We start from the raw sequence: 19,192 nt of genomic DNA on the forward strand, positions 1-19,192 counted from the left end.
GGCGTGGGGAAAAATTAAAATAGAGAAACAAGTGACCCCCAGCCCCAGCCCAACAGATGTTGGATGTATATGGGAAAGAGAGAAGTTATCCAGTCAGGCAAGCACAAAGCAAGGATCAGGACCCGCTGGGCAGGGACCGAAACGTCCCTTCATTGCTCACCATGAGGCAGGGTATTGGCATGCCTCAACCAGAGGGACACAGGCACACAGGACTGCTTTCACCTCCGTGTGAGCCTGAGGACACACATACAGACAGAGAGCTGATGGTTTTCTGACCACCTGCCCTTTCAAAACCTTGGCTGGAGAGCTGAGTGAAGCTGACTAGTATTCAATTTTGTTTCCTGTGAAAGTCTTTCTCGATATGAACAAGTGTTTTCAGAAGAACATTTCTGTGACATGCTTCAATGACCAATGATAAAAGCCACCTAATTCTTTTCAAACAAATCAGATCCCCCAAGGTCGTGTGTAAGCGAAGAACACCCATGATAAAGTCACCATGTTAAACGATAAATAAATCATTTGAATGAGTACAGTATCAAGGTGCCTTTAGAGACTAAAAGGCACCAAGTTACAAGACAGAACGAGTGCAAGGCTCTCCTGTGCATGCAGAGTCTCCACCCCCACATCTTTTTCTTAACGCACAAATATTTATTTTCTTTTATCCTAAGAGTCATTTTCTCCTCTCAAACAAAGATACCAACACTGACAACAAGTGGATGCAGCCAGTAAACAGGAGCCATTCAGGAGTTTCAGTGCACTATGTAGGGGTGTTTATAAAAAAAGAAACATGCAAAGGAAATGAAGTCTTGCTCTAAATACAGAGCAAGCTGGTGGACAGAATATAAAGCACTGGAATGGAAGATTCTTACAGCAGCAGGGAAAAAATTACCCTGAAGGAGAAAAGTGTTCTTGGCTCTAGACAAAACCAAAACATACCATTAGTTTACTTCCGTATTTGCCCACTCTTTCCTGCAACAGATTCGGAATTCACTTTATCCTTCCTGATGATTTAACTGCATAAACATTCAGGTCTTGTGTGAAATTCTAGAGAGCTGTGGAACTGAAGCTCAGAAAGTCCTGCTGTTCATAAAATTTGCCTTGTTACATGAGCATAGATTCCCTCCCTCCCCCCCAACCTGACCTTTTTTTTGTTCAGGTTGTTTGTTTTTGGTTTTGTTTTTTTGTTAGGGAGTCAGGATGAAGAGATGTCAGGACATGAGAAAAAGAGGGCCACAGTTCACATTTGCCCTAACTGACCTAAGAAGCTGAAGAGTTGGCATCAGCTGACACATCAGTATGCAAATCTGAGGTTTGGTCTTTTTCTATGGATTAGAGACAAGCTCTACAGAACTCACACATTACAGAAGCAAAGCAGTATCAGCAACTCGAGCATCTCTCTGCTATGCCATAAGACTGCACGAAAAAAACCTGACAAATATAGTACTTTAAAATAGTGGTTGCAAGGGAGAGTCTGCAGATCTCATTCAGCATGGAAGAAGAGTAATACGCAGTATGGCCCACTAATGATTGGGAACAAGAAAAATGCACTGAGTCTAGATGAACTCCAGCTATATATAAGCCTAAAAAGACATGAAGTAATCCTGAAGCAACTTGCATAAGGCTGTGATGAATTCTCCATCATTTGAGAATTCAAAATCAGATAATACCTTTCACAAAAGATACGTTCTAGCTTATCCAGAAGTTATGGCATAAATTACAGGGTGGAGTTTTACTGGACTGTGTTATATTTGGAGGGGTTTGGACTTGATGAACATAAACATTTCAGACTGGAAGGGATTGCTGTGAGATGACAGATAAGATCCTTTTGATAAGATCCTATTTACTGCTCTAAAAACAAAGTCAATTTAGCTGCAATACACCAGTTACCACCAAATCATCCCAAACATTAACTTGCAATTACAATCTTCCTTATTGTCCTTCCATACCCAACAGAATTATAATTATAAATTATACACTGAGTACAGTTGTAAATAGAAACTGATTTTTTAAGTGTGGGCCTGGAAAAAAAGCCACTGCTTTAACTGATTCATGATAATTTTCTGAAGAGATGACCCTTCCTAAGGATTTATAACCAGGAAATACGTTTCACTGAGATACAGCCTAGAGAAGGAGAGTCATATTCTAGTAACACATCCAGCATTACAACATATAAAGCACCACATTGTCAAGGTGTTGGACAGCCAGACCTCCGTGAGGCTAGATCTATGGGAGTTGATATTATAGATGACAGAAGCCTTAGAGTAAGCGGATTAAAAGGAAAAAAAAGAAAAAAGCAAGAGAGTCAGAAACATTAGATCTAAGCAACTCACCTGAAAAGGAGCCTTTCCTGTCAGACACTGATAAATGATGGTTCCTATACTCCAGAGGTCAGCTTTGGCATCGTAGTGTTGAGACATAATGACTTCTGGTGCCTTTTTGGGGAGAGAACAGAAATCTGTTTTATAAAAAAAATGTAGCTTTTTTTTTTTTAAAGCAGCTGCAAGAAAGAAACAGAAGTCACTATTATGCTTTAAAAACCCTTGAGCTAGATTCCCCAATAACCGTGAAAGATTTGCTCCTGAAAAGACTGTAACACTACCTCGAAAGGCCAATTCCCTATCTAAGTGGGGGAAGCAGAGACTTTCATTCAGGCAGACAAAAAAAAAAAATCCTATGCTGTTTGGCTACTTTGGGCAAACTCATTACTTTCCCTTCTCAGCGTACTGTTTTCTGCTGAATCCACCTGTGCTCAGAAGAAGCCTCACTGAAATCGCACAGATGGATCTTCTAAACCAAAGCAAGTAACAGGCAAATGATCAAGAAAAGCAAAGGCTCACACTGCACAGGTAAGCTTCAGCCTCCATCCTGATCTGCACCATTTATGCACTTTCCTCATTTAGCCTAAGATGGCAGCATATTAATTATGCTCCAGAGCCTGCTGCCAAGGTCACAGTTTGGGTCCAAAGGCAGATCTGTGCATTTCAGTCCAACAGCTTGAGCCCTGCTGTGCCTCAGACTCTGGTTTCTAATCTCACACCATGCCCTCGGTTGCTCCCCCCCAGGCTTGTTCCAGAAGCTGGAGATGGTGCAAATCCACAAAGCCCCATGGCTCAGGAGGCAGCGTGCCTTAGGAGCGGCAGCAGAAGAAGAGGGACAGAAGGGCAGGCTTGCTAATCCCACGTGTTTGTAACAACAGATTTCATTGCAGTGCTGCCAGCATGGAACAGGATCAATTTTCTAGCTCTGTTAGAAGTAAGGGCCACATGTAACGGAAAAAAAAAAAAACAAAGGGTGGCAAACAAGTTGTGGACAGGAGCTCGGTCTGCCCTAAGGGAAGTAGGCATGACACCAAACAAAGCCAAGGAAGTGGGACAAGAACTGCACAAGGAGGTTTCAAGTCTCACGTGACATGGATCATATCAGGGTATGGGTGTGGGTAAGATACCTTTCTTTTTTAAAAGAGCAAAATGAAAAGAGCAGCAATGGGCTACAAGCTAAAGCAGGGAATAAGGGCCTGCCTTGCCAGCAGACATTCCCAGGGCTACCCCACAAGATCCACAGTAGTAGTAGGGACAGACTTCAAACACCCCCTAAATCCCAATTGAACCCTCCCTCCCCATCTTCCTTCAAATCCATCAGTAAACAGAGAACAATATGAAACGTTCTGAGATTCCTTGTAGTGTCCAGAGTTGTTTAAAATAAAAAAATAAAATAGAAAAAGGTCATCACTAGGTTCCTCCAGCCCTTTCAAAAAATAAGCTGGGTGTTTTCATTTACTTGCACAAGAGACTCCGAAAGAAAATATATCACTAAAAAATAGACAATTCAGGAAACTCTCACAGGAGAAAGTTACATCATCTTCACATATAGCATAGTTCAAATAAACATCAGGCTTCAAAAAAAGGGAGAGAGAGGAAGTCTCTTTTGCTTGAGTTAGTACTGTGGAACAGATTACCAAAAATGCTACCCCTGCGCAGTGCAGCACAGTCCAGCCTAACTCTGCTCAAAAAGTACAGACAAAAAACTTGAGAGTGGATTAGACCATGTTCAAAATCAGGTGCCTACTGCCTCAGGGCACTTGTAAAAATTTCAACTTAAATTGATCTACATCATCTTTTTACTTTGAGCTCACACACCCATGTCCCCAGGAACTATTACATGGCCAGCTTTGACATTTTTATTTCTGGCCTGGTTTTGTCATTTTTAATTTCACTGACTTGATGCGACACCGAGATCTCGACTGCTGCCATGAGTACAAACAAGAGATCACCTCTTCACATCCTGGTCCCAGAGTGGGAAGTACAAAGGGGGATGAAAGGGATCAGTTTGTTTTTTTTAAACACATCTGTTTCACAAGCTAAGAAGTCACCCTGGAAGCAGCTGGTTTGATGAAAGAATTAGTGGGGGGGAAGGGTTAGGGAGTGGGAATGCACAAAACATAAATTGCAAACAGAAGCAGGTGAGCTCTGTTTACACCCATCTGCTGAGCTGTACAGCAAAGCATACTTGGGAGTATGTTAGCCAGAAAGGCAAAATCTCCGCCTGCATAGGTCCATAGATCTGAAGGGATTTCACAAGACCAAAGAGCTAAAAACAGTTGGGAGATTTTACAAAACTGCTGTTAAACAGGGACCTTGCTCCTGATGCTGCAGCCTTAGCAAAAATGACTGCAAAGCCCGAGGTGACAGCAGGCTTGTGGAACCACTCTGTCTCAAAAGGGCCTGCTGAAGCAGTGATGTACTGAGGTTCCTCTTCAAGGAAGCAACACCTCAAATATAGCCAGATGTGTGAAATACCACCCCAGCCCTCACTCTCTGTTGTTGCTTTGCTCGCAGCAGAGGAGATAGATTTCATTTCCCAATGCCTTCAGTGGAGAGGCCCTGGTCCCCTCTGGAAGAGGCAGTTTCTGGGAGCAGACAGCAATCAATACTCGGTTTTGTTCAGTTTTATTTATCCACAGCTCACCTGAAAGTTAGATGTCAACACAGGCACCTATTGTCCAACATTACCAGCAGCTAGAACTTTATGAAGTCTCCCTGTATAATAGCTGGTTTCTGACAAGTAAATAAAATTTCACCTTTGGGGGAAAGACTAGCAAAAAATAAAGCCTTGCTTCTGGGGGGCAGAGCGAGAACAATACAGAAAAACCTGTAGGCAAAACACACTTACCATGTACATTGGTGAACCACACAATGTTGCTGCCATCATATTATTCTGCAGGTATCGGGCAAACCCAAAGTCAGCTGCAAAGAGAAACAGAGGTAGGCCAGGATCAGTCACCAGTTCTAGAGAGCCTGCACCTTCTCCAGTTGATTCCCCCTACTTTTCTTTCACTTCCCATGAACCTTCGCAGCAAGTGAAGTACCCCATCTTAACAAGACTTTGATAGCTCTCTTCTCAAGCAGCAACGTCCTTGAGCTAGTTATTAATGCACACTACAGACACTAGAAAAAGACAGACCAAGCCACAAAAGAAGCATTTAGAAGAACAAACTCCCATCCATTTTTCAGAGAAAAACAGTCACTTCTTCCTGTACCCATTTGCCTGCACTCAGCTGCTGGAAGCTGGTAAAGCTGTCTTGACTTCAGCGAGAGCGTGCCAGTTCATCTGCTGCTATCTCAACTTTTAAGTTGGGTAACTGCAAGTTCCCCTCCATTGAAAAGGCTGCAATGTAACAGACATCCAAGAGAAACCACTGCTCGCCACCACCCACATTTCTAGACCAGTCCTACTGAAAACAGTCTTCCTCAATTTCTTTAGAAGAGTTTCAACAGTGCTAACCCCAGCACGAGGACAGAAAGCTGAGCCATAGTTCACCTGGTGGCTAGAAAAGCCAGGGACAAGGAATACCAAGATGAATTACCTCTGCAGGTTACTCAGCATCTGATCATATGATACTTAGAGGTTCTCTCAAGGTTACCAGATATTTCAAGCTAGGAGATTGACACAGCTGTTTACACTGTCATCTGTCAGTAATGAATTGGTATGGCTAGCTATTCCCCAGACCATGTACTTCCCAGGGAAGCAGGAGGAAGGGGTTGCAGGGTACATCATGCTGAAGAGCAGCCGTGCCCGCAGCCCTCCTGCCTGCGTCTGCGGCTCCCAGTCACTTCCACCTTCCAGGTAACTCTGCACTTCACAAAAACCACTTCAGCCAAATGGGCAGCAATGTTTCAAACTTTTCCACTGGACCTCATTTCTCAGCTGAATGAAAGCATTAACACTTTCTCTACAGCACAGGGTTCAGGCAAGGGACAGTTTTATCTAGTAGGTGTCAGCTTCAGCTTGTGAACTGTAACATAATCAAAAGTCCACATGTTGAGGGTGATATCATCCAGCACTCATTTCTGAGGGACCACAGGGGATACGTGTGCTCTGTAACTAGATTTCTGGAGCATTTGTCCCAACTACTGGTCCATCTGTGCCACTGGCCTAATGTGCAAAAAGTTAATTTCTTCAGGATGCAGCTGAGAAGCCTGCCTCTAATTTGGACTGTGGAAACGCCTGCTTTCAGGTGCGCCTGACTCCCACGGTGCTCCCTGAGGCCAGCCAGGAGAGCAGCTAGATTCAGGCCTTAAGACAGCAACGTTTACCTCAATTCTATTAAAAGCCGAAGACAAAAAGTCATAATGGCTGCTTGTTTCTCGGTAAGCCTGGAGATTACAAGCCAGTTAGGGCAGGCTGGTGTTCGTTTTTACCACGGGAGGCACTGTTCAGCTCGGAAGCGGAGCAAGGCCTGCCCAGTTTCTTTTGCATTAGTCTGTGTCCTGGCAGAGCAGAAAGCTCTTGCTCCCACTGCTTGGAGCCAACTAATGGTTATGCCTAGCAGAGGAACTAAGTGAGGAAGATGAAAAAAATTAGGGCATTTTAAGGAGTGCAGCAATTCTTTCCTCCCCCTAGACAGTTCCCCAAAGAAAGATTGAGGCTTGCCACTTATCCGTCACCAAACTCTCCCGAGAGCTCTTAGGGCGACGTTTGTAACAGGGTCTTACCGATCTTTATGCGAATGTTGTTGGGATTTGATTTCCTGCCTCCCGCGTAGGAAAGGAGGATATTCTGTGGCTTCAGGTCCCGATGGATGATGCCTTTGCTGTGCAGCATTTTCATGGCACCTGCTATCTGCTGGAGAAAGAGCCTGATGGTGTCTTCACTAAGTGTCCGCATAGCTAGGGAGGAGGAAAAAAAAATGACCACAGATGAAAAAAAATTACAATGCTAGTTCTCTGAAGAGCCCAGAGGGCAGATTCTCCACAGCAATTAGCCATAATGTGGCATCTTTACTTCTACGTATGGCATTTTTTCTCCACACGCTATTTCTGAATGATTCCTACAGGCAACAAGGGAGAGCATTTGCATTCCCAGCTTATTCTGTGGTCAGGGCTGTTTTCAGCCCTGAGTCTCTCAGGGTGAACTCAGGCCAGTGGCAGGAGCTAGATTTGGGTTATCAGCTGGGTCCAGAAAGTGACATTTGGTAAGGTTTAGGGCTTCCCTCAGCAAGAGCTGCCAGACAGATCTAGGCAAGCACTAGGCAGGGCCTGCGGCCCAAGCAGTGGCAGGGTCGCTACCTTTGAGCTAAGGTCGATAGCGGTTGGATACCTAAGGTCAGAGCTTTACCACAAAGACTACGTCTAAAGGTGGAGCTAAGAGGAAAGGCAGTTAGGATTAGGATTTATGCCTGCAAGAATCAGTAAGGCTTATGCTTGGCCTGGAAAGGGTTGGTAGGTTAAATTCAGACAGTCAGTTAGGGTACATGGCCAGCAGGGATCTGTAACTTTGCGGTACAAGTCCAAGCCTAGGCCTAATCCTTGTGCATCATCACCCGCTAGACCAAACCGTAATTCTAATCCCAAACCCAGTGTTAGGGTGAACTACGGTCCAATACCTAACAACATACCCCTACCAAATGGCCCCTACAAACTGTCATCTGACACCCTCCATCTTGCATCCATAGATGGAGCAAGAATGGTTTCATAAGCAAGATTTTTAAAAAAATAAATATATTAGTAATCAAAATCTGCAAATATGGAAACTCTGAACTGCACTCTCCTGAGATATGGGCTTCCCAAGAACTGTGGTGTGAAAATAAATATTGAAGGGATTAAAACAATGTTCAACTGGCTCTTCTAATCAGAGCAATGCGACATTAGCTCTCGTTATTTTAAGAACTATACAAATGAAAACTCTTGCCAAAGCTGGGAGCAGCCTGCTGAACAAACCCCAGGATCAACAGCCTGCCTCCTTGTCAGTCACTGAGCAAGTCAGGCTTAAAGCAAGCACCGTTCCACTTGAATAAAATAATTTCTTTTGTAAAAGGTCCCTGTAAATTACTTGGGACTTCATTTAGTGTTTTTCCAGCTGTTCTCTAGTAAGACATTAAAACAAGCTGGCAGGACCTTCAAAATGCTACTCTACCTAGTCAGCTAGAAGGAAGGAATCCTTACGAAAACACAGATGAGGCTGCACACAGCTTTAACACAACACAGGAAATTAAAAATCTAACTTTTAAAATACGTGCATGGGAAACAGCAAGGGACACAGATAAGTTAAACAGCACTTAGAATAGAAAATAAACTCCCACTGCTCCCAAACCTCACTGTTCTAGAAGGAGGCAGAAGCAGAGCTAAAATGTCACCATGGCTATCAGCTGGTCCTGGACTCATACACGTGAGACCAGTGCACATGTATATAGAGTTTCTCCCCCCTCACTGGGCCTTTTTGCTCATGAACTGGCACTGAGCTGGAATTCAAGAGACTCCTCTGCAAGAAGGGGAGATTCTGTGAAGGGATTTTAAGGATATTAAGAGGCAGCTCAGATGCAAGTCTACCAAACCCACTTGCATCTTCTGAAAAAAGCGCTGCCTCATCTTAAGAAGGTTTTCCCCGACCTCCTGCTGAAGTATATCAGTGTACTCAATCCTGTACCATTTTCTGACTATTAAAGGTCCAGCATCTTAGCTGTGCTCAACCTTCTCTCCAACAAAACATCTCTGCAATATTTCTGTGATTCCTATTCAAGGAAATCTATTTAGGAATGGTTAAAACACCATCTTTAAACAAAACAGCAAGAATTCCAAAGTTTTTTTGCCCAATTCAGCTCAGGCCCAGAAAAGGACAGGTTGTCTCATCTTCCCCGAAACACGAAGCAAGACTTGAAACTTGGCAGTTCTTAACATTATTAAGCTGGCAGGCAATTACAAACTCCTGGCTAAATACACTCTGCCGCTAGCAAAGAAACGGTGTTGAGAGCCTTGTTCTGACCTGCAGTTCCAACAGCATGCCACATCTTTAAGGCGTTACCCTCTCCTTTATATAATTTGGTGGCTATAAGGCTAACACAGTGCTAGCCACTATCCCTCAAGCAAACCAGTTAAGCCTCCCTACTGTGAATCCTATCTCTTTATATTGAAAAAAACCCCCCACTGCTACCAAGATCAGAAAAATCCATTCACCCAAAGAAAACAGGCCTCTAAGCTACTAATTTCTGCAGAATTTAAGTTTTCCACTTCACAGAAGTCTGTACAAAGCTCTCAGCCCTGCAAAGGTGCTGTTTTCCAGACATGCGCAGAATCTAAGCTGGTGTCTTGAGCCTGCAGACAGATTCCCTCAGCGCATCTGCTGTGGCATAACGGAGCTACCACACTGCAGCGCAGCAAAATTAGACAGAGGTCTGTTGGATCCTCTGGCAGCATTATATATCGCGAATCCAGGTAACGCAGCAAGGCAGGACTGTGAAATTGAGATGCTGCCATCAGTAACAGAAAAGGGACCGTCAGTTACTTGGAGAGTGTAGGGGCATACCCTTTTACCTCCCTCCATTAACAGACACGCCATGACACAGAAAAACAAGAGTCCTTATCTCTCATACTCAGCTCATCAGTCTACCGAGTGACAGCAGCAATCTCCAACTGAAGGAGAGAGACATAAATACAACTGACACTTTCAGCAACTTCAGGATATTCATCCACAAAAGATCTTCTAGACCAGCTACCATCAACAGAGGGAGGGAGAAGATACAGAAAACTCATTCAATTTATGTGCCACCAAAAAAAGAAAAAAAAAAAAGCATGGAGAACGAAACAACTCTCTTTGCTACATCCCAAACAGGGAACTTTTACTTCTGTCCCTGTAGAAAGGGGACATTCTCATCTTCACCAGAAAACTGCTGGCCAAACAATAATCCCACACTGAAGTCCGGGCATCCCTGTGGATGTCTGTGGTGAGCAACACATTCTTGCAGAGAACGCTGTTTCACAAGCCTTACTTTGCCATTACTGAGAAGTAATAATATCCCTGTGTTTATTTTCATGGGCTCCACTTCAGTGATGAGGCACTCAGCTTACTGCCTTGGGAACAGTGGCTACACAGGTCAGCAGATCAGAGCAAATATCTACTGCAGGTCAGTGCGGGCCCTGCGTGCCTCGTAGCTCTTGAGACATAGGAAAAGGATGAAACCACCTAAAAAGTACTCTGGTCAGCCTGTGCTAAGGTGTTCAACCTGCCAAGAGGCTGCCAGGTAAACTGTAGTAAACAGCCCTTGTCAGCTGATCCAAGGGTAGATGCACTGGAGTACACCCGCCGATGTTACATGATAACACCATTTTGGAAAAGTTATTTAGGAAAAAGAACTTCTCCTCTTACCCAGAGATGCCACAAGTATCTCTAACATGGGCCCAATCCAAATCATGCTGAAGTCTCAGAGACCAAGCTGATTTATTTGGGGCCCACCTTGCAACTCCCCCAACTCCACCCACACAGAGCATGGCCAGTGAGACTCCTGTTTAGACCTCTCTACAAGTCAGAAGACTTATTCCAGATAGGTCTAGTCTTATCACAGATATTCTTAATTACTTAGCTGTAGAGGGTGAAAAGTTACACAGCAGTGCCTCACACCTCTTGTTTACAAAGGGGTCCCCAGACCACTTGGGATGAATTAGAAGGCCACAGCTCCTTGCACGTGTCGTGGTCAAACCAAGACATGTCCTGCTCTGACTTGAAGTTTTCTTTACAGAGATGCGCTCTTCAAGCAGCAGCTTTAAGGAAGGTCATGAATATGCACTTATGAACTGTCCATAACAACCTGTGTCAATGCCAACTCACAGAATTTAAGAAGTTTTAGATCAGCCTGCTCTGACCTCCTGAGTACCCGAGGCCACAGAATTCCAGTTATTCTCGTACAGAGGACAGTCACTTTTGTAATGCTTCCCACAGCTCTACCACGCACGGTGGCAATCTGCTACTCTCAGCCCAGAACATACCCTATGGTGGGCTTTAAATGAAAGCAACATCCACAGAGGTCTATCAGAAGGGAAATTGCATTGTACCATTAAAGAACAACAACAACATAGAAGTTGCACTTAGCAGAACATGCACGACCTTCGGTTGTATCAGAGAGATGGGGCTGACCAACAGCATAACCCAGCCGAAATGCGTATTGCATTGAAACGTGCACATACTCACGTCTTCCAGTTATGAAGACAAGGAGAATTAGAGTGCCTTTGGATTCAACACAGAATTACCTTATTGCCTAATGCTTGTAATTAGAGGGCAGAATGGATTGGGAAGCTTACAAGCATCTCGTTCGATGAGAAACAGGGGATTTGCATGCGCAGCTTGCATAAGTGTTACAGGAACTACCAGAAAAAAATATCTGAGGAGTCAGTGGGAAAGTAGACGTTGCAATTAAATACCATCACGCAATTATTAAAATAACTGAAGCAGCACAATAACCGCTCAATAGAGATGAGCCTCCTGCGTACCAGTGAAATGCCCTGGAAGAAATCTGAACTTTCCAAGATGAGCTTTCAGGAAAAAAAAAATCATTATCATCAAAAGCACCCTGAGCACCTGCAGAAACTGGGAGAGGAGATGCCCCAAAGGGGAATGGGGTGGAATGGAAAAAGCCACGTGATGCAAAAGCTGACACTTGTATCTAGGCTCTGGGATCTGGAAGACCCAGATCTCTGCCGCAGTGATGGGAGTAACTAACTTTCTTGCTGCAGTCCCTTACTGACTGCTCCCTCTGGAAATCTGTACCTGCTGGGTTTTCTTTACTGGCAGCTGGCACACAGATGTTAAGAGTTAAAATAAAAGTAAGCACCAATTTCCCAGTCACAACAGCTGCTTTTTACAGTTGTCAAGGTAAAATATTTTATTGGTAAAAACAGAGCTAAAAGGTAACTTTTTCAAATTAACTCAGGCAAAGAAGGATCAAACCTTACCCCAGGCAACACTCAAATAAACCAAACTGGGGTAAAACTGAATTTTATTTGGAAAATACAATTCATCGTCACTTTCTCAAACTAGCCACCAATTTCCTGAGCAGTCTCATTTGATAAACAAGGAAGCAAGCTGTATTAATAGCCTAGCTAATCGCACAGTATGCTTCACTTTTTTTGGCGGGGTGGTGGAAGGGAGAAGATGACAATGGACACATAGAAGCACTAGTATGAACAGGAAGATTTTCTATAAACCCATGTTTCTATAAATCATTTGGCCAGAAGCTGTGTTCTTGTTTACATACGCAGCTTTGCCAACAAGAGTGCACAGCCCAGTGCTTTAACATCAGGGTTCATTTCATGTGCACGAAAGCTCAAAACTTTAGCTTTCAAAGCCCCACGCATTGGTAAAACTGAAGTTTGACTGTTTTTTAAAAGCACTTCATTATTAAAATTTTCACTTGTATTCAAGGAGAAAAAGAAGGTATCAAATACAAAACCATTTTCACTTGGTATTCATAACAGCATTTCACCACCACCAAAGATGCTCCTTTTAAAGCACAGCAATACCCAAAAACATGGGTGCAAAAACACCATCACTTATCTAAGACAAAGCACACTAAACCTGGATTTTAATAAACAAATGCCTGTCACTGCTATCTCACCCACATTTTAGACAAAACACATGAAAGTTAGAATATTCCTTCATTTGCCTTCAAGTACTAAATCCTTTCTGAAAATTAAAGTCCACAAACATAATTCATTACCCTGTACGAATAGAGTGCAACACACTAGCATCAAGCCCCAAATAATCATTCTAGGGATGCCAACACTAGCTGTAGGGCAAATGTAAATTTAGCTTTTAATCCTTCAATTTTTGCCATTTCCAGGCACCATGTACCTCAAATAAGGAGCCTGAAGTATTATCCAGCTGACTAGCTTTTAATTTGCACAATGTGAAGAAACTTTGTTTAATCATGACCCAGAGCCACAGCAGAAATGAGATTAAAGTTGTCTCTTCACATTCAGTAATCTTCTAGTTAACGTGCAAAACAACAAGAAAGCTGCTTTAAAGAAAAAAAAAAAACAACCCACCCAAAAAACCACACCAGTCAGGCCACCAGAAAATAAGGGCTGTGTCTGACTGCAGCTAAGCAACTTGTTCAACGTGTTATCCTCCTACCGCTTAGGTACTCAAGTGCAACGTGATTTTCACATAGGCCAGGATCCTGTACCTGTGCAGTGGGCTGCACTGAAAAACAGCTTGGGAGATTGAAGCCCCAGTCCCAGCAACACAGCTGGATAACATGCAAAGCGTGTTTCATTCGGTTTGATGGCAAAGACACACTTCAGTCTCACCAAAAGGTTCTTCAAGGCACCACCGTCACAGGTAACTGTGCTGTATTCTCCAAAAGACCCTGAAGTTAGTAGTTTTCATCACCCTCACAACACTACTGGCTACACTACAGTCACCGTCAATACACTGAAGAAAGAAATGTGTTCCTGTCCTAGATGTGGGGACACCCTTAGGGGTAAACTTAAAGAAAGCGAAATACACTCGTGGGATCTTATTTTAATCCAACCCTACAGAACTGCAAGGCTTCAGTATAAATAGCTTTTTTCCAGTGAACAAGAAAGACAAACCATGTCCCTAGCAGTGTTAAAATATGTTTAATCTATAAGGTCACTGTAACTAAACTACGTAACTACTGACAACAGTCACCACTGACCTACATAGGAAAGACTACAAGACTAGCTTTTATTGTCATGGATTCTCAGTTTTCAAACAATTATCAAGGGCGAACCTCTTAGAAGAGGAGCAGTGATACTCTGTTTATTTTGCAGGAATTAAAAAAAGAGAGATACAAACTGCTTACTTAGATCTTCCACAAACCCCAGCAACTTTAATGAGCTAAAACAGTGTTTTCTTCTGAATACAGAGGATATTCTCCATATTGTTCTACTTACTGTGAAGATAGTCTGCCAGGTCACCACCATTACAGTACTGCAAACAGAACAGAAAGCTCAGTTAATGCAAGGCAAATCAAAGATTAAAAACAAAAACAGTAAGCTTCACTAGGATAGCAGGCTTATCATAGTATTTAAACTTAAGTAATCACACGTGTCAAAATAAGTATTCAGAAGTTGGCAAGGAAAACCCCGTTCCTGCAGGTTCTTCTTCTGTCCCATTTCCCCTACACGTTATATTGCATTACGATACACCAGCATTAACTAGCTTTTGTGCATGTGCACACCCGGGTACCTGCACATCAGAGAAAGAGATAAAACCAGAACAAAGCAGAAGGGTCACCACTGGAGACACCACCAGAAAGGTGGTTGAGGAAAGCCTGGGAGCAGCCACAGCTGAAAACTGAAATTCCCCACATCATGTTCCGTATCATTAAGGAAAGTCAACAAGACCTCAGAGTGAAGACTGCAGAGGAAAGAAAATGTTCAAAAGCTTTGTAGCTAGGCTGTGTGGAGAAAATTCTCTTTCCGTGTATCTTTGAAGCGGATACTACCCAGTAACACCCATTTGACCCTTGAGGTAAGATGTCTGACTGATTAAACCTGTGCCAGCACGACCTCCTGACAGTAGCAGTATGAAAAATCCCTCTAGCTGCTATCTTCACCCACACTGGCATGCACCCGCAGATTAAACTAGCAAAAGCATCACAGGTGAGACTGTGAGCAGAAAGCACTACTTGTGTAACAAGCTGGTCTGCTTAAAACAAGTTTAAAAAAAAAATTAAAAAAAGGGAAAAGCGAAAAAGGAAGGGAAAGAAGAAAAAAAAAAGACAAAAGAGACACACACTCACCTCCATAACCAAGTAAACAGAGTTTGCCAGTTCCTGGGGAAATAGAAAATGGAAAAATAAGATTTATGTATTGAAATATTTCACACACTTTACAACTGCTGCATTTCCTTTTAAACAGGTAAGCTGTGCTCTGTTATGATTCAGACTGAAGAGAGGGTAAAACTTCTTTATAGGTTAATTCCTGGAAGACTGCTTACTTTGAAAGCACCAGGTATTTAAGCATGTTATTCCTTTCTGAGTGTGCATCTGTTTAACCAAGCAGATCTCCTGTATTGCGGCTTGGGTCTTCATGTTCCTTTCAGGCTCTTGAGATTAACAGCAGCATGCAACACAGATGCTGGCACACTACTATCTTAGAGCCTTAATCATTTCCACATTCAGCTTGGCCCTTTATAGCAGCTATGCCCACATGAACAGCGCTAGTCTGAACAGAGAGATAAGAGGAACACAACTTTGGCACCTGCAATTCAACCCCACAGCTGAAAAGTGCCTAAGAGATTCACCTTTGATTTGAGGGCAAAAAGGAAAGATCTCAGGTCAAAACCGCAACATCGGCCAACCAGTTTCTGCACATGCATTAACAGAGTGTTATTATCGGGCGGCTAAAGCTTTCTGGATTATCATGGGGGTCAACACCAGCGAAGTCCAGGCCAAATGCTCACCTTCCTAAGTTTGCTACAGGTGCTGCACTGTGATGCTTCTTACAGTCTTCAGCATTTATCTCCAGCCTTACCTGATCTTCTCCACTGGCTCCCTGGCCTTAGGAGGCATCTACATGGTGGTATATCCACGGTGCAAGCACAGGATACTGTGGAGAAGTGCCCCACAAACATAGAGCACCACGGAGCCACGTTAGGAACTTTGGTGGCTGTGCAACACACACGCTGACACCAGCAACTGCCTGGCACTTGTTTACCAGAGCTGCCAAACCACTAGCAGAGAACAAACATGAAAACAGCCAGACGTTTCAACCCTGGGTAGACACCGAAGGGTGAACGAGACTCGATCCTCTTCTTGAAACAGAAGTCAGACAGAAGCAGACCTACTACATAAAAGCCTGTATGCTAGAAGTCACTCCTAAACTCAAGGCTCAGTCCTGGACAAGCGCAGGCAGCAGTTACCTGGGTGAGTGGAGAAGCTCCGAAAGCAGCGGCAGAGCAAGAGACTTCACTCCATTTCCATAGCTCCAGGGCAGCATGCCTTTACTTACAGGCTGTTTAGACACCTGCCTGCCTGATTCCTCTTCCAAGCCTGACTACAATTTCAAAAAGCCCCAGCATCCAGCCTACCAGCCTTTCAGTTTCCAAGCAGTCTCCACTGTTTGCTCTCAGCCCCTTTCATCTTGGTCTGCCCACAGGACTCTACTTCCCGTCAAGCCTGTACCAAATTGACTGCCTTTGTCAACGCCTCGAGTCCTCAGCACCATTTCTCTTGCAATCCTCTTTTAACCTCACAACGTGAAATCTAAGTTTCCAGATGCTTGCTGGAAGACTGGTTGGAAGATGTGGGGGGAGAGGGGAGGAAGCTGAACTACCTGCCATTTGAGAGACCCAAGCTACAGCTGCATGCAGCAAGGGCCACCTTCCCCCGGAGGGGCACGAGGCGCTGGGCAGTCCAGTAGCCTCAGCTCACGTGGCTCCCCTGGTTCGAGCGTTCCCCAGACCTGGGGCTGGCTGTCCCCGGCTCTTACAGCTGTTCTCACCACCAAGCCCAGCTGAGCTTTTTGAAGGTCTCCTTGTTTGTCCAAAAAGCAATTTTCTGTGATACTTCAAGAAGGCGTTTGTTGCATTTCCTTGCATGACAAGTACTGCTTTAAACAGGCCTTGTTTTCCAATCTCTGCATTTAAAAGCAGCACATGTAAAGTCATCCACTTTCACACATGCTTCAGATGAAGTGGGAATCCAGCCTGTGGTTAGAAGCACTAGCCCAGGGAAGCAGTGCAAGAAGAAAACCCCAGGCATGGTCACAAGCTTTGCAAGTGACAAAGCACTGGGGGAAGATTTTTCAGAAGCGTTCAAAGCCCACCAGCTCCTGCTGTCCCTAACAGGAACAGAGGAAAGTCAAGGTTTATGAAAGACACCCAGGCCTTTCACTGCTCCGGGAGCTCCAGCCACGGATCTACCAGAAGACGCGAGGACACACCAGAAGTACGGTGCAGCTGCTCAGGGAACGACTGCGGGGCTGCGGGCCAGGGAGCTTGCTAGAGGGCACGGAGGAAGTGTCTGAAGTGTTTTTTGCAGCCCACACAGAGTTCATCACTGCCACGGCAACATTTTTTCATAGACACTTGTTGTTTAAACATGCTGTGATCATTGCAGCTCAGTAACTCTACACATTAACACGCATAGTGCCAGCAGGGTTTGGGGAAGCTTAATATATTATTACTTACACAGAAAACAAAGAGAAGGTTTAGCTTACCCAAACTAAGCCCAAAAGACATTTGTAGTAAGTTATTAGCCAGTAACTAATGTACACTGTACAGTTTGGTTGTTTTTCCACTGTATGTTATTTAAAGACTGCAAACAAACATCATCAACAAGTCATTGATTTTTGGCAGCCAGTGTGTACAGTGACTAGGGTTAAATAAGGACCTACACAGGCAAGGGAGATGCTCTGCTTGACTCCCCCAGCAACAAATTGACCTTGGTGGTTGGTGGTTTTATCCCACCACCACAGGGTGAAGAGATCAGAGAGCAATGCCTGAAAGGCTTCTAGGAGAGAAGTAGGTGGCTCCCCCAACCATCCACCGGCAACAACACCCTCTGAACATTCAAGCCTTACTGGGAAGCACTCTCCACCCTGCTGCACGCACACCCACCGCAGAACATTTAGCAAGCGTATTTTCAGATCGCAGAAGCCTGTAGCAGGGTTGACACAACTTCCACATTTGCAACTTCAGCATTTCAAGACCCACTTACCAGAAAGAGATTTGTAGGAATTTTGCCACCAAAACTAAACATTTATTTCAGGAAGGGCCCCAGAAACAAGTTCTCATTTGGAAAAAGCCTTCAGCCAGTAGCTTACTGTGATTACAATGGATACAACTGTCTGTGGAGACTTCTGGTTTCTCAACAGGCTGACAGACTTCTCTCAAGCTGATTCAGCAGCAGAAACTATTTCTTTTCCATTTTTATCCTTCCACAGTATTTATGATTTGTTCATTAACAAAACAAGGAAAAAAACTACTGCAAGACAAATTTTGCAGACTACCACCCTCTCTGAAAAGAAACAAAATGCCCAACCCACTCATGTCCACATCAGTAACAAGAATAACATTACAGTTTGTTGTATTTCTGTAGAGGCTTATGTCCAAGAAGCGCTACAGATAATTTACTCTGGACCTCTTACTCACATGTACCAGTCTGTGCAGCCAAGGCTAATCCTGTCACTAAACAAGCTCGACAAAGGGAACAGCAGAGAGGCAAACCCCTAACTTTTCCTCTCATTGCAAAGTGCAGCAGTACCCTGACTGTGCTCCACAACAGCACCAAAAGGCCTCTGCCAAAGACATTAAGCCAATAATTAATCAGCCTGGATCATTGCCTGACTCATAGTTCTTGCAGCAGAGGCCCCAGCAATGAAGTTACAATTTAATTGAGTGTAAAAATAGGCAACAGCCTCTACTGTCTACAAATAACGTGCATTTGCTGACGGAGGACAGAGAAATGAAGAAACTTCATTTAGCATAAATCATCCCAGGACAATGCTGTGTTAAAATTCCTCACTGGGACACTAGGAGGGATGGCGTTATGAACATCAAGACCCAGCAGTCCTGTCTCCCTTTAAATTTTCTCTCCACCCATACTTCAAGGTGGCATGGTCCTCTTCTTGGAAAGTGTATGTTTAGGTGTGTCCAAAGGGAAATGTCTGGGTGTACCCACAGTTAGTCATCCTCCTACCACAGCTTAAAAAGTCTGCGAGAGGAAACTTCCTTAGAGAAATCCTCCTCTGCACTCTACCTCAGCGCCTAGCCTGCCACCAAGTTTAGAAAGATGTTTAGGAAGGGAAAAAAGTTGAAGTTTAATTACACAACACTCCAAAACTCTCAGCAAGGCAGTGTTCTCACCAATCTGTGTGGGACCAGTGTTGTAATAGACAGTGGGGTAAAACCAGCAAAGAATGGCTTCCATCTCACAGAAACCCTCTCCTCTAGGAAG

At 44.0% G+C, this 19,192-nt stretch overlaps 1 protein-coding gene across 3 annotated transcripts in view; it reads right to left on the reverse strand.

The window, feature by feature from the left end:
* Positions 1–19,192, reverse strand: part of ULK1 (unc-51 like autophagy activating kinase 1) — an 83,606-nt gene that overhangs the window by 51,909 nt on the left and 12,505 nt on the right. For all 3 annotated transcript variants that reach the window (XM_076353118.1, XM_076353117.1, XM_076353116.1), the window contains 5 exons: positions 15,035–15,067; positions 14,184–14,220; positions 6,993–7,166; positions 5,170–5,243; positions 2,331–2,432 (listed from right to left, as the gene is read on the reverse strand). In XM_076353118.1, the coding sequence (XP_076209233.1) occupies positions 2,331–2,432; positions 5,170–5,243; positions 6,993–7,166; positions 14,184–14,220; positions 15,035–15,067 (420 nt within the window). The remainder of the gene's footprint in view (positions 1–2,330; positions 2,433–5,169; positions 5,244–6,992; positions 7,167–14,183; positions 14,221–15,034; positions 15,068–19,192) is intronic.

The sequence above is a fragment of the Aptenodytes patagonicus genome, chromosome 15 (genome assembly GCF_965638725.1).
Source record: "Aptenodytes patagonicus chromosome 15, bAptPat1.pri.cur, whole genome shotgun sequence".
Lineage (NCBI taxonomy): Eukaryota > Metazoa > Chordata > Aves > Sphenisciformes > Spheniscidae > Aptenodytes > Aptenodytes patagonicus.